The sequence below is a fragment of the Scomber japonicus genome, chromosome 18 (assembly GCF_027409825.1).
Source record: "Scomber japonicus isolate fScoJap1 chromosome 18, fScoJap1.pri, whole genome shotgun sequence".
NCBI classification, from domain to species: domain Eukaryota; kingdom Metazoa; phylum Chordata; class Actinopteri; order Scombriformes; family Scombridae; genus Scomber; species Scomber japonicus.
Window position 1 is genome coordinate 14779027 of NC_070595.1, and position 15420 is coordinate 14794446.

Sequence of the window (15420 nt, forward strand, 5' to 3'; positions counted from 1 at the left end):
ACCGTGCGCACCCCTCATAAACCATACCTGCTTCATACACACAGCACACACACTTTGATTTTGCTCTTTTGAACCCTTTTAATCACAGCAGCCATGTTGTTTTTTTCTGTAAATGGAGATGCTCTAAAAATACATTAAATTAATACTTTTAAGAGCGTCTATATATGCACACAGCAAAAAGACACAAGGGTCATCAACAGTTTCCAATAAAAAAAAAGATCTATTTGTGTACATGTTTAAAAAAAGAATAATCCATATATATTTTGTTAATTAATAATTTCTGCCTAGCATGTGAAGGGGTTACGTATTGTGTATTATGTATGTATTATACATATGTGCTATGTATTTTAGGTTTTTTCTATATTTTTATAAAACGCAGCAAATGCAACAGGCAGGAGGAAGGACAGCCCTTCATGGGGGCTTCTGACTGAATGAGGCGCGGAAGCATCACGCCTGCAGCTCATGGAGGACAGTGTTCATAGCTGAATATTTGGTCTTTTTATATTTCACTGTGTTGGCTGATATTGTTTCCAGATGGAGGAGGTAGACGTCGAGCCGGCAGTGACCGTAAGTAAAGCCGCTGTAGCTCAATTTATGTCTTTACTGACGCTGAACAATGTTGCTAACAAGCTAAACATGCCGCAACAACTGTTTTAAAATATCTAATTTAAATTTAACAGTGATATAAACACTCCCATACGGCGTGTCAGAAACATACGGATAATAAGAATAATTTATATGTTTTAGAACATAGTCAAAAGTGGCCAAGTAGTAACAACATATAATAGATACAATGCAAGTAACCTCGAACTTCTTCGCTGTAAAATGTACTTATCAATGAAGCTGTCATTGTTCAGATCTACTGCTTATATCTCTGAAACAAGCCACTGTTAATCTGTTATTGGTCACTTTAGCCATTTTGTGGTTAAAATGTTTTCAATGATTGTATTTTTGTTAGTTGTATGTATTGTTTCCTGTCGCTTCTCTGTTGTCATGTAGTGTGCATCTCAAGGGGTTTATCCTAATAAATACATTTTGAGTTTCATTGGCTGATTAAATTAGTAGCTTAAATATAAATGAATAAGAAGTTGGAGATTTGGCTTGACAGCATAAAATCCTATGAGTGTTAAAGTGAAAGTTACCAAAAAATAACTTACTCATCCTGTTATACAAACATATGATGCTAAACCAACATCCTTAGAATTTGCAATAACGTTTCATTGGAAAAAACTAAATCAATTTGTTTTCTTTTTTACAGAATATTCCTTCAGCCAGTGCTGTGAAGCATTTAGGATTTGCGTGGGGTCCAGGTGATATCCTTGTGTATGAGACCCTTTACAAAAGATCAGGTATGTATAGATACACAACACAAGCCCTTTATTTTAAATGTTAACACTCTGTAGCCTAATGTTACACTCTTACCTCTTATATCTTATGTTTTCAGGTGCTTCACAACCAGGTTATCCATTCATCCACGAGGTCAGAAAAGATGAGGACATATATTCCCCCATTTTACGCAAACTCTTCAATGAGTCACATCACATCTTTGTTGGCCTGCAGACAATTAAAGAGGACCTCCCCAGCAAAAACAAGAAACCTCAGTAAGGACACTGGACAGATGAGTCGTCTCCATGCCACCATATATCGCTTCAATGACACAAATCTTCATTCATGATTCCTTAATGATTTCATTAAACCTGTCTCTGTCTTGATTCTTAGATTTGTCAGCATCAGTAAAAACTACAGATCTGTGATTCGAGCCTGTATGGAGGAGCTTCGGCAAGTTGCAGGTCAGACTTTTGAAATATAGTAATGGAATTTTAATTTTGTACTTACACTGGATAATGAAATTTACCATTCTGTTTCCTGCAGTTTCTTCAAAAGATGCTGAGGAGGCCATGCAGTCTGGAAATCAGGTTTGTACTACTGTGTGTGTGTCTGTGCCACAGCATGCAGAGAGATTACATCTTATTGGAAGAGTAGACTAATGCACATACAGGAGGCCATATGCAACATACAGGAGGCCATATGTGTATTAGTGTCTGAATGGGGCTGGGCAATAATTCAGTATTAACATCGATCACCCTGTGGAAGTTTCATATATGAGAATGACAACTTTTCATTTAAAAATTGACACTAAGATAGTAAGTGAAGGAGCCTTTTGATACTGAGGTGCAAATAAAGAGGAATACATATTCATTTTTTGATCTGACTTCAGTCTTTGTTTTGGTGTGTCAGGTGTCCATTCTGTTGGCCATAGAACTGATCTGGAATCTGTGTGAAGTGCTGTTCATCGAGGCTGCTCCTGGTTAGTTTCATTTTGACATTGCAGATAATCTCCTTCTTTCTCTCTGGGGTATATTTTATGAAGTTACTTTGAGAGATTTTGAAAGCACCCCAACAAACAACTCAGTGATGTGTGTGTGTGTGTTTGTGTCCTCAGCGGGTTCCCTGTTGCTCCACCTCCTGGATTGGGTGAGGTTACATAAGCCTGTGGACGAGAAGACCAGAGAGGTGCTGCAGAGTGAGAGCCCTGCTGAGCACCACGACTACTGGGATGTGGTAGGTGCAGGACGTCTGTTATTCAAATGTGCTATACACACACACCAAGCTCTGCCTTTTTAATCTGTAGTGCAATGTGTGGGGATGTCTTTCCAAAAAACACCTGGCTGATCCACAACTCACTCTTTATTTGCATTTTATCTGACATAGAGTGGTTCGTAAAACCTAAATGATTACATGTTTTCCTGTGCAGGTTCTGGGTTATGTGCTGCAGGGCAGGTTGGAAGAAGCCAGACAGATGCTGATGAAGCAGGCCACCCTACAGCCTGCCGCCAGGAGCATGTTCAAGCTGATGGACACCCTGCTCAGCAAGATGCCCTTCTACGACGTAAGATCACATCTCGGTAGTTTATCTTACCGTATAACTTTAGTCTGCTTTGGCTAAATTAGTTTTGCATTTCACTTGATAGTCAAATTGATTTCAAACAATTTGATCTCAGTTGTAAATGGAATCTCATTTATATCTAAAGTATGAAAGCTGCACTAAAAATTGTATTGGCTGATTTGTTACAAACCAGTTTTGCACACTGGACACTTGCTTGCATACACTTGTTATAAATGCCCCATTGCACTTGGTTGAAACGCACTAAACTGTTCTTAAATTCTTGAAACACAAGCCTGTTGTGTAGTTGTGAAGATCTTCAGTTGATAATGAGTCTAAGTTCGCTTTAATCCTTCAGCCTAGTGGCACGCAGACGCTGACAGAGTTTGATGTGAAGTGGAGACACTGGCATGAGGAAGTGGACCGCTGTCTTCAGGACAACTCTTTCGCCAGCAACCAACACCTGGAGCTCATCTGCAAGGTCAGTGACTCTGTCTCCTCAGTAGCTCTAGCTGTTGTCCATCAGTGTATATCTACAATATATCTATAGCAGTGGCAGCTGCTGGTGTTTTAAACAGGGGAAGCTCGCTTTACTTCTTCATCATAAAACTTGTCATATCGAAGCGAGGCAGTTACAAATAAAAGAAGTGTTTAATTGAGGCTGTTGTATGCTTCATCTATGCCATAGAACCACATCAACACACACACAAAAAAAGATTTCTAAAACTAGCCACTAGCCTGCCCAGGTAGGCCTCCACAGGACACAGGGCGTTGTAGCAACACTGTCTTAACACCTCACCCACCCAGGTAACAGAGGCCAATAGTAACTCTAACAGCTGGGACTGCTGCGCGAGGCTGCTGGGAACCTGACCGCCTGTGAGTGCTTTGGGACGGGGGAGGGGCTTGCGGCAGCACCCGCTGCTCGTTGAGGACAGAGTAACGTGCTTTCATGTCAGTCTCCAAAACATCAGAAAACTCTCCAATAACACCAGAAAAAGTCGCTAGATTTGTCGATAGTCGCTTTTGAGAAAAACATCGCTAAGATTTGGAAAGTCGCCAGATTTAGCGAGAAAGTCAAGCCACATTGGCGAAACTACACTCAGAAGAGTTAGCCTTTTCAAAGCTGTCTATCAAGGGTTTTGAGCCCACATTTCCTCTAATCATCATACAGCAGCAGAGCGTCCGACCTGCACACTGTTCCATTGACCGTCAGAGACGCTCAGCGTCCAGGGGCGGGACGAGTTTGTCGCATTATTCAATGAGCGTCTTATCCTGGTATGTCCCGCCCTGGCCCAAAACAGCTGTTGGGAGAAGCCTCATTGAACACTGTTGAAGCTGGCAGTGTGTGATATGGAATTCACGCTGGAAAATAATAGCGTCGGCAATAAACAGCTGGTTACAGGATGACATAGTTGTAAAATCGAACGCATTCAAGTGCAGATTTGATGTGATGCAAATTATAATTTTAGTGTGAATTTAATATGACAGTTGTGACAATTTATTTGATGAAATTTTAGGGGAAGGTGAGCTTCCCTTGTTGTCTCAGAGCAATCGCCCCTGATCTATAGTATACTATGTATGCTATGATTGGAGTGCATTTTGTTGTTCTGCAAACTGGGACGACCAGCACTCTCTCACTCAAATCTGCTTTTAAATTTTTTTTTGATATTAGATCCTAGTGGGTGATGAAGACACTTTGCTGGAGCACAAAGAGCTGCTGAGCACCTGGTACCACTTCCTGGTCACTAGACTGCTCTTCTGCCACCCTACAGTCAAACCTGTAGAGCTACATTACTACGCACAGGTACACTACTGCTGCACCACTCAACATTCATACTGACTTCTACTACATTCCTGCTATTTAATGCCCATATGTTTTGTGTGTGCACGCTCTGCAGTCATGCATGACCATGTTTCTGGACCCGAGGAGCGTCCCAGAGCCCCTGGACAGCATCTTATTGGCTGCCTTTGAGTTTGACATTCACCAGGTCATCAAAGACTGCAGGTACGCGGCAGCCACATACCTGCTCATGAATTTGAACTCTTTCAGCACAGCATTTACTCATTTCTCCGTCATGTGTCCATGCAGCATCGCTCTCAACAACTGGTGGTTTGTGGCCCATTTGACAGATCTCTTGGATCACTGTAAACTCCTCCAGTCCCACAATCTACAGTAAGGACTCTGTTTGGCTACATTTGTACTTGCATACACTTTTTAATCTGGAGATAATAAGATTGCACACGTTATTCATCTAATATTTACCATATCTTTCTTGTGTGTGTGTGTGCGTGTGTGTGTGTGTGTGTGTGTGTGTGTGTGTAGCTTTGGCTCCAACTTGAGAGAGTTTCTGCTGTTAGAATATGCTTCTGGTCTCTTCACTCATCACAGGTATGGTAATCTAAAGTTCAATGTGACAATTTTATTCATGGAAATTCTGTTAGATTTACATAACGTAGGAAAACTTGTATTTTCAGTATTAAATGGTCTTAGTACAAACACAAACCAGCTGTCAGCAGTAATTGGATGTATTTGTGTGTTTTGTATGAAGTTTGTGGCAGTTGGCTGTTGACTACTTTGACCACTGCCCAGAGTTTGGCCGTGTCTACCTGGAGCTGCAGATCGAACGGGTTCCTTTAGACACAGAGCGCAAAGCCCTCAAGGTGCTCAGGATCTGTGAGCAAAGACAAATGTCAGAGCAAGGTAGCACTTTCTCATTTTCTGTCCACTTGTCTTGCACATTGTAATAATTCAACTGTTTTCCAGTTCAGTAGAGACTTGACATTTTTGAATTCCTTGTCTTTATCCAGTGCGGAGTATCTGTAAGATCATGGCTATGCGGGCTCTGAGGAACAACAGACTCGGCTCTGCTCTCTCTTGGAGCATCAGGGCCAAAGATGCTGCCTTCGCCACCCTCATTTCAGAGAAGTGAGTTTCCTTAACAAGGCACTTATCCTTCAAGGTGTCTCTCCAACTGTCTGTGCTGAAACCTTTTAATAGAATAATCCTCAAAAAACCCCAAAAACCCCAGGCACTGAAGAAGGGACTGATTTATTGTTATTTTTTGTTTGGGGGTTTTATTGGTAACTTTTTCTCCTCATAAATGTATTTTTAACTTTTTTCCATGTCAATGAGCGCTTTGTCTTTATCTCCTCAACAATGTATCCAGCATGGAAGAGAAATGTTTTTGCAGGCATTTTTGAAAACAAGGGCACCGTCTATTATTCTCATCAAATTTAGAATCAGGATGAATCTTGTGAGATGATATTTTTTGATTTGATAACATCTAAAGACAACAAGAAGCTCCCCCTTGTCCCTCTTGCTTGTATTCTGGGGAAGGCTTTTATAAAACAGAAAGGAAAAAAAACAGCTTGAAGGATTACATGTGGTTGATTGAAAACAAATCAAGCATTATAATCTATTTGAGGTCTTGGATGAAGTACAACTTGACTATGATCTCCCTGTATAATGACTGTGTGTGTTGTCAGGCTCCAAGTGGTGTTAAAAATGTGTGTGTGTGTTTGTCAGGTTCTTACAGGATTACTGCAACAGAGGGACTTTCTCTGATCTGGACCTGATAGACAACTTGGGCCCAGCCATGCTGCTCAGTGACAGGCTCACTTTCCTCGGTATGAACAAAGATTACACACACACACACACACACTGTAGCATTAGTAGCACTGCTCAACTTGTGACCCAACCAGTGCAGCACTCCCATAAGTTCAGTCGCATCAGGTGAGAGGACTTCCAGTCAGTGTGTCTCTCTCAGGCTGTCACATGAGACCGAAACACAGAGATGTACACACACACACACACATATCTAACTAAAGCTATTTACTGCTTAATTCAACAGCATGTGACAGCGTGCTTTATTGCAGTCACTAAATCAGTGAAAAGACATAAGCCATTTATAGAACACTTCTGAAGTTTAGATACTGGTAGAAACAAACTGATTTTCTTTTTAAGTAGATCTCTACATTGATTTAAAGTATACAGAGATGATGAATCAAAGTGTTTGCCAGATGTTTCATTGCTGAAAAATACATATACATGAAGTCTCTCCACATAATCAGAGCATTGACTGCTCTTCCTGTCAGCTGTCTAATATGCGGTTTGATGGGTATCAGTGACGACTGAAGCACCGTGGGGGACAGCAAAGACAAAAAAACATCTGATTAGTTGTGAATAAGAACCATTGCACTTTTCTTTGATTACATCTACATCAGCATTAGATCACTAGTAATCAAAAAGTTTTAACATCGGCTATCAGTGTGCATCTTTCTCCATCACAACAAGTGTTGCAGAATAAAACCTTTTTTTTTTCCTTTTGTTTTTTTTAGGGAAGTATCGTGAGTTCCACAAGTTGTACGGAGAGAAGCATTTCGGGGAGGCGGCTAAGCTGCTGCTCTCACTCATGACGGCCAAGATCGCCCCCCGAAGCTTCTGGATGACCCTGCTGACCGACGCTCTGCCGCTGCTGGAGCAGAAAGAGGTGAGTCATCACAAAATGTGCAGTGTTCTGTGGATTTAAGCTGCTAGTAATTATTTAATTTAAAGTGATCGATTGATTTCAATTGTTTTTGTCCAACCAACAATCCAAAATCTAGATTTTGAGAGTTTACAGTCAGAAAGAAAACCAAAGCAAATATTTACATTCAAGAAGATGGAACCAGACATTTGGCATTTCTTGCTTGAAAAGTAACTTTTATAACTGATTGATTATCTCTAAATAGTTTCTGATAATTCCAAATAAAATCAGCAGCTGATTTATCTGTTGCTTTGTGCACATTCCTGTGTGGGAATTCTCTTGCAGTTTAAGAGAAATTTGTAACGTTGGGCAGATGACCTCTTTACTACAGTGCATGTCTGTGAATGAATAAATAAACATGTCCAATCACGATCACGCGTTTTCAATTACTTGACTCGAGACTAACTCATTGAGTCAGTCTTGCTTTTCCTTTGAGTTGTTTTTTGTCAAAACCAAACACTTTAGTTTTCAGTGTCATTCATGTTGTCCTAAATAGAAATAAACTAGTGTCCAGCATTGAAAAGGTGCAGATTTTTACATGATCAAGTTTGCAGTCTTAAAGAGACAGAGAAATTATGAACAAAAGAGGAATTTCGAGACTCCAAAACCATCCGTATCTGCTATGCAGGTGGTCTATTTTTTTCTGAATGTTGGCTCTGTCTTTTTTTTTTTTGTAGGTGATCTTTTCTGCAGAACAAACCCATGAGCTAATGTTTTGTTTAGAAGAGCTCACTTCCTCCCTAAACACCACCACTCCTGGCACAGACAGGCCCATGCAGGTAGGCATCTCCTCACACAGCCTTCAAGCTGCTCAGATGATGGTAAAAGATACACACGCTCAAACCCTGGTCTTGTAAAGTGTACCTCTTACTCTACAGTATTTAAGACATGCAGTCCACTACACCTCTCATTCTACTGTATTTGTCATTTCAGGAGGAAGACATAGAGGTGACCAAAGTGGAGCTCCTGAGACTGGCTCTGGCCAGGAATCTGGCTATGGCTATAGTCAAAGAAGGCACAGTGGAAGCATGAATGGTGAAAGCTGTTCGTATGTGTTTTTGTACTGTATATAAAATTCCATTGATCAAAATGTACCCTTTGATAATAAAACACTTTTCGTGATGTGTGTTTGTTTGTTTTTAAACTTTTAGTAATCCTGTATATGAAGAGTTTAATTGACATCCATTGAAAGAAATATTTATTTCTTCATGCAGCGAACAAATGGCACATCATACAGTATGTACAGACCTAACACTCCCAATATCTGTACGTCACATGTTCACATAACTTGTCATACAACAAACGATAGGTACATTACATACTATGTACATTTAACACAAACTTCTGTACATCCCACATGACGATAAGTTGAGGACTACCGGAGAAGAGACCGAATGGAGGACCAGGTGGACTGACTTCCACACATCCCACTGCTGCAAGAAAGAAACCTGTCTGATAACAGATTTCTCTTTCAAGCTACCAAATTTAAATCCAGATTTTTCAAGTCACATTTTCTGGGTTCAGTGATGCACTGAAATACTAAAAAAGAAAATAAATGACCAAAAGTACCCCTAAATAATGACAGTAGTGGCAGAATTAACTTTAAAAAAAAATACAGAACAAAAACATTGGTACCCACTGACTGTAACTAAAACCTGAAATTCTGACAACATGGACAAAACACTTTATTTCAAAAGGAGAAAAAAAAAACAATCACATAAGATAAAACCAGTGTTGGACTCAGTAGACATACAGTATCAATAATTGGAATTTACCACCTAAAGTGCCATCTTTCTTGCCTTACCAGCACAATATTCAACATTGTTTGTCCACTAATCTAAAACAGGGCCACATTAGCTAGTTTACTTTAACCATGACAAAAATCCTGATGACTAAAATAGTCACGCAATAAATACATGAAACCGTTAACTATCTTCCTGCATTAATATACATAACAGTACTTTTTGAATTTAGCAGATTAAAATTTTCCACTTCAACTCCATCTTAAGAAATCTTTATGAATCCATATATTTCAAAATCTCTGGAAATATTCAAGTATGTTGTCTGTAGGCTGGGTAAAAAGCTCAACCAGAGGAATAAATAAAAGGTTAATTTTATTTATTTAAAATATTTTGTTATGCTGCAACGCATCATGCCAGTCTAAAGCCAGTCTTTAGTTTGTTAGCTCTCTGCAGAAAAGTATACAACCACTGTATAAATAGAACTTTTAGTGTCTGCTGTTAGCATCTCATTGCAAATAATAAGAATGGGGGAAAAAAAAGTAATATCAGGAATGTGAAGCTGAAAAGTCAAGTAATTGTTGCTGTAATGATGCAGCTCAAGTTTCCCGCCTCCCCCTGCAACTCACTCTGGGGTGTAGCTGACTACACAACACCCCTTCATGGAGTACAAACCGGTCTGTCCCTGCTGAGTGGTGGCAGACCTACATGCTGCTATAGATGACCCCACGTCTCTGATGAGGGGAACTGGTCAACCTCTCCGACCTCGTTGCATGGGCGAACTCCTAATGTGAAAGCCAGCTTGTAGCGTAGGCGCACCTTCTCCTGCGAAGACACACACACACACACGCAAAGATCTTTCACTCAGCTTTTCCCCACTGGTCAGAAATATCATGGCTTGTGAGTTATTTATCATCTTTAAATGTTTGGATGTCACCTGCCTTTAATGGATTAGCCAGCAACATGATCTGGGTAATGGAGGCTGGAGGTAGGAGGGGGTTAAATGGTGCCAGTTCTGTTCCTGATGGAGTCTGCAGCTTCACCTTCATGGACTGGTGGAAGAATAAAGGAAAAGTCACTCTTATTAAATGCATGTCTTTATGAATGTGCAACACAGTCCTGAATTTAATAAAAGCAAACCACAGTTGAGCAATGACAACATAGCTAGTAAAAGACCATTAAACATATGAATGAACAGAGGAAAGTCTACCTTGGGCACAGCAGCTTGCAGTACCACATTGTGAACAGAGAGTGGTGCTGTGTTGAGCATGGACACCACCATGACCAACACGTCAGGCCTGCCAGGGGGACAGTCAGACGCAAAGTTGAGCAGCACTCTGACACCGTCCTTATCGTAGGCTGTCACAGGTAACACTTTACCTGAGGACGGAAAGGGCACAGACAATTAGGAGCAGGCAGACATAGGAGAAGTATCCAGTGAGATTCTGAATCACACATAACCCCTGATCTTTCTTTCATCTTAAGTGTCCCTCCCTCCCACCCTCTTACTCATCTCCTTACTCGGTCTGATGGCCTCCAGAGGGACATGCACATTGCTCAGAGAGATGTCTGTTGTTCTGGCCGGGCTGCCCTGGAGGGGAGGGTGGCAGGGGGACAGAGAGCGGAACAGTGGGCTGCCTGGGGCTGAACCCAGGCTCTGAGCCTTGGCTTGGGACAGAGCAGGGGAGCTGGTCATTGTGCCCTGGAGAAGAGAGGCTGAAGAGGGAGAGCCCTGCCCAGGCACAAGGGGAGGTGCTGCTGCAGGCATCCCAAAGCTGCTTCCCATCGGCATCTGACGGGACAAACTGAAAATCACATGTAAGAGACATTAAAATACTGCAGACTGGTTAAATAAGAGCTCCAACATGAATAGGAAATAGTCAGTGAGGTACTTTTTCTTCACAAAATAAACCTCAAGGCCTTTCAAAATGTCTACAGGTGTTAATTTTCTGTGTATATATAATACTCCATAAAATACTATAATTAACATTGTACCTCTTTGGATCTGAAAAGCCCATCATAGCAAGGTCTTGTAGGTTTTGGAGACTGTGTATGGCGATGGCTGGTTCAGCTGGGGGGACCACTGGAGCTGGACAAGCTACACTCCCAAATATATCCACATTTGATGCCGGGGCCTGCAGAGGAGATGAGGAGACCGCAAACAAAATTTAAAAAAAATCCCATTAGACTTGAACTAAGACTCTGCTATTTGACACAAAATTCCAGATGTACCTGCATGGAGGTCCACTGATTGGACACTTCGTTCAACTTGGGTTTTGATTGGCTGCTCAGAGAGGTAGGGGGGTCATTCAGTCCTGAAATATAGTAGACCCACAGGTGTATCGTCACAACGGGGGAAAATATTCTATCTTTAACACAGTTTTGGATGCTGCAGCGAGGACATACTACCTAGAGACAGCAGCTCATCATCAAGGAGAGAGAGCGCAGTGGAGGCCTGGTCGAGGGGAGGGTGACTCGGGCTGCTGCCCTGACTGCCGTGGGAGCCCACCAAGAGTTTAGGTGGAGGAGGCAGGACAGGGATGGGGGAAGCCGTGAGACTTGTGGAAATGGGATTTGAGCACAGTGCGGGAGGGGCGGCAGGTTGAGGAGGGCTCGGTGTGTCGAGGCCAGCGAGGTCGATCAGTGTGTCTGTGGTGTCTGTCGGGTGTGTATGACAGAGAGGAAGATGAACTGCAGCAGCTGGATTACGGCAGCACATCTGGAGCATAAAAGCAATCAGATTTTTACAAAAGTCTCACCGCTCTCAGTTGTGGATTGAGGCTCTTCACTGTCACCATTGATCGGCAGCCCCTCAACAATCTTCTTATAGGAGTTGATGACCTTGGAGAGGTCATCATTGGCCTGCAAGATGTCACCTGAGGGGGTCAAGAGGTCACAGATTATATACAGTGTCAGTCAAAAATGTGAACACAGAGCTTATCCAGCTAAGAAAAAAAAAACAACTAGCAAACCTAAACTGGTGTCATTGTCCTCGGCCTCAGTGGCCATCTTGAAAGCAGCGCGCCTCAGCTTGTCACACCGCTCATAGAGTTCCTGAGGAGAAACACAAAGGAGGCGCTGTGCAGTTTAAATGCTGCAGGGACACCAAGCTGATGTGAAATGGTATTGTTCTGTTTTTTAGTAGTTTGTTATAAATATCACGAATACAAACATATGAAATAACTTTACATAGTCAAATAAAAAAAATACTATATTATCCAAACAATATTCCATGAGAACTACATTTCTGTTAACACATAAAACTATTAAACAATACAATCATCTTCCAATATTTTCAGTATTTCACCTTTTCTGTGCCTATAAACAGTGATCATTTTTTTTGGGCTAAAATTGTACATAAAAGAAGTGATTCCTTTGTGTGTATGTGTGCTCACCTTAAGGATCTCCTTGTCTGAGTCAGAGGAGCTGTCTTTATTGTAATGGGAGAGCATCTCACTCAGCAACTTGACATTGATGGTTACCTCCTCCAGTGTGTTTATACGCTTCGTAACCTTCTGCACACGTGCCTCATCCTGAAAGCAACAGGACACACACAGTAATATCCATGTTATGCACATAAAGCATTGTAGTGATATCACCATGGCAGACTGAAGTTCATTTCACCTGTTCCCATAGTGACAAGCAGGTCAAATAAAACTAGTGCAAGAGATGATAACTGTGTAAAATCAAGCCTGACGTATGGCATTAAGACGGCTCTGACCTCTTTCACCATGTTTTTGATCAACCTATTGGCTTCCTGGAGGTCTTCTGGATTTTTGCTCCGGAGAAGCTCAGCAAGCAGCTACACACACACATAAAACACACAATTAAACATCTGTATGTGTTATGAGAGAAATCACAACATAACAAAGGAGGTTTTGTTTTCCATCCCTCACCTTGCCCATGTCCTCGTTGTCAAACACAGGATGTTTGGGTCGTGTCGGAGGAGAGGGGATCAGAGTCCTGTCCAGCGGTAACTCTGGGTCACATGTTACAAGCCCTGGTGAGGAGAGTGAGGACAGGATTAATAAGATGTCTTTTCATTGTGTAAAATCATGAAACCTGAATAATGAAGTGAGAAATCTGAGAAATGTATGAAATCTGTCCACATTTCAACACACCTTGTCTTCTCAGTGTCTGGTAGGCTTCACTGATCTTGGCCTCACTGGGGAAAGCGACAGTCCAGCTGTACAGCATTTCTACAATCTTCATCTTCACCTTCTCAGGCGCACTGTCGCCCATGTACTGGAAACAAGAGGAGAGATCAGAAGGAGGACTCATAGTAGAACATAAAAGCAGCTTTATTAGTGTCAAATCTAACGCGGCTCACCTTTGGAGACACAACTTTGATCAGCTCGTTCAAAAATCTGTACTTTCCGACCTCATTATGAAACCTTCTCCCGCAGTTCTTCATACATGCCTCCAATACCTGTGTGCAAAAATAAATAAATAAATAACTCCAGTAAAGCAAAAGAAGGTGTTTGTTGACATGTAGGGGAAGCATTTCTTTCTTACTGTCAGAGCCTGAAGTGCTTCCCATTCTTGTGGTGAGTGGATTTTGTGGACTAGCAGTGTGACGGCTATCTGAGGACTGAAAGAAGAAAATCCCACATGACACACTTTTTTTTTCCCCCTTGAGAGATGATATTTTCAAACAGCAAACAAACAAAAAATGAAATATTTCACAGACATACCCCTCCAGTTCCTTGTTGATCTGATCACAGAAGCCTATGATGTACTCCCAGTCCTCCTGTCTGTTTGTCGGATGGGTGGCTTTATCTGTCACACAAAGACATTCACACTAGTTGAACTGCTGTGTTTTCACGAGCACGATCTGAATGCACATCACATCCTACTCTGAACACGGCTCTGTGTGAGTCTTGAGATCAACATGACAAAGCAGTAATTGTTATCATTCTTCCTCGTTTGTACTGATGCAGTGATAGAGCTGCTCATTCCTAATCATCATCATCATCATCATCATCATCATCATCATCATCATACAGCAGACTGTAATGAGTGGCAGCTTCATATCTGTGCACAATCCCAGCATGCACTGAGCTGTACCTACTAAAAGTGACCCAGACTTTATTAACAACAGTTATATTACAATACAAACAACTAAAATAAAATAAGAATATAAACAACAAACAAAAATAAACTAATCGTAAAAAAGACACAAAATTGAAATAATAAATTGTACAATGTAAAAAGAAACATTATACTGTCATTAGGAGAGGAAAATATATAAATAAAACAAAAAAAAGTGAATAAGCAATATTGAAAACCAATTTAACGATCTGACAATGTTGTTCCAGTGTTTCTCAACAGATGAGATGTCTGTAAAGCTTTTTGGATTTTAGATACTCTACAGACACAATCATGGCAAGTTTGAAGTTGCTCTTCATTCAAATATAGGAACACGCCTTCTGTGCAGACCCCATGAGTCTCCCACATTTATAAGGAAACTTGATTCCAAAAGTGAATTAAATGAGTAGAGACATAAAGTAAATGAGGAAAGGACTCAACCTAAAATTGGTCTAAAATAGTGAATGAATGCATCTCAGGAATATGAACTACTTTAACCCTACTGGGAACAAAAAAAAAATCAGTTCAATTCAGTCCAAGCATGCCTGCTAATATTAGGAAACCTGGCTTTAAATGGGAGTGGTATAAGCATTATTACATCATTTGAGTCACAGTGTTGAAATCAACCCTGAGAAAAGTTATATATATATATATAGTAACGACACTTCAATGACAGACAGCAATTGGGTGAATATCCTTTTAAGAAAGCTGGGACCGAGAAATGTCTAATCCTCAGTGTGTTGGAGAGCCAGACAGTGTTGATTAAAGCTCTCCCATCACCCACCCTGCTAATGATGCAGACACTGCTAGCACCCCAGCACCCTCCACCAGCTGTGAAACAGACAGACAGCGCCATCACAGCCGGGCTTACTGTCGCTACCATCTGAAACAACATATCTAGCTAATTAACCACATTATTTCATTCATAAAATCGGATTAATCACTCACTGAGCCATGATTCAAGCGACTCCCCTTCCTGGTACGCCATAGCACTAACAACATCGCGTGATGTCATCAGCGTGTGCGCCAGACTACAAAATGATGTGATATTTTCTAAATATCAGAAGATGTATATTATTGAAAACATATATATTTAATCACTGTATTGAATTAAAAACCTGCAAATTAATACGCTGATTGTAATTTTCTTTTTTTAAAAGGCATCTGCACGGGGGTACTAAAC

The 15420-nt window shown here is 41.1% G+C and overlaps 2 protein-coding genes across 2 annotated transcripts; one reads left to right on the top strand and one right to left on the bottom strand.

The window, feature by feature from the left end:
- The first annotated feature begins 433 nt into the window (after positions 1-433).
- nup85 (nucleoporin 85) lies at positions 434-8532 on the top strand. Its single transcript, XM_053338333.1, has 19 exons — positions 434-567; positions 1259-1349; positions 1445-1601; positions 1720-1790; positions 1873-1916; positions 2239-2308; positions 2444-2562; positions 2756-2890; positions 3243-3365; positions 4557-4688; positions 4783-4889; positions 4974-5057; positions 5208-5273; positions 5434-5585; positions 5693-5810; positions 6411-6511; positions 7223-7374; positions 8088-8189; positions 8344-8532. The coding sequence occupies exons 1-19, from the start codon at positions 535-537 to the stop codon at positions 8440-8442; spliced, it is 1956 nt and encodes a 651-aa protein (XP_053194308.1). The 5' UTR covers positions 434-534; the 3' UTR covers positions 8443-8532.
- A 27-nt stretch (positions 8533-8559) lies between these two features.
- On the bottom strand, positions 8560-15252 carry gga3b (golgi associated, gamma adaptin ear containing, ARF binding protein 3b). Its single transcript, XM_053338110.1, has 17 exons — positions 15186-15252; positions 13844-13928; positions 13665-13740; positions 13480-13578; positions 13271-13394; positions 13046-13149; positions 12871-12951; positions 12545-12682; positions 12122-12203; positions 11909-12025; positions 11559-11807; positions 11382-11464; positions 11145-11284; positions 10671-10954; positions 10360-10529; positions 10091-10201; positions 8560-9974 (listed from the first exon to the last, which is right to left on the bottom strand). Exons 1-17 carry the CDS (start codon positions 15250-15252, stop codon positions 9864-9866), a joined length of 2121 nt encoding a protein of 706 aa, XP_053194085.1. The 3' UTR covers positions 8560-9863.
- Between the last annotated feature and the right edge of the window lie 168 nt (positions 15253-15420).

Coding starts and splice junctions, on each gene's coding strand:
- nup85 (XM_053338333.1), top strand. CDS start 535: ATGGAGGAGGTAGACGTCGAGCCGGCAGTGACC. Junction 1,602..1,719: donor AGCAAAAACAAGAAACCTCA/GTAAGGACACTG, acceptor CTTGATTCTTAG/ATTTGTCAGCATCAGTAAAA. Junction 1,791..1,872: donor GGAGCTTCGGCAAGTTGCAG/GTCAGACTTTTG, acceptor TGTTTCCTGCAG/TTTCTTCAAAAGATGCTGAG.
- gga3b (XM_053338110.1), bottom strand. CDS start 15,252: ATGACATCACGCGATGTTGTTAGTGCTATGGCGTACCAGGAAGGGGAG. Junction 12,952..13,045: donor ACAACGAGGACATGGGCAAG/GTGAGGGATGGA, acceptor GTGTGTGTGTAG/CTGCTTGCTGAGCTTCTCCG. Junction 11,285..11,381: donor ATCAGTGGACCTCCATGCAG/GTACATCTGGAA, acceptor TCTCCTCTGCAG/GCCCCGGCATCAAATGTGGA.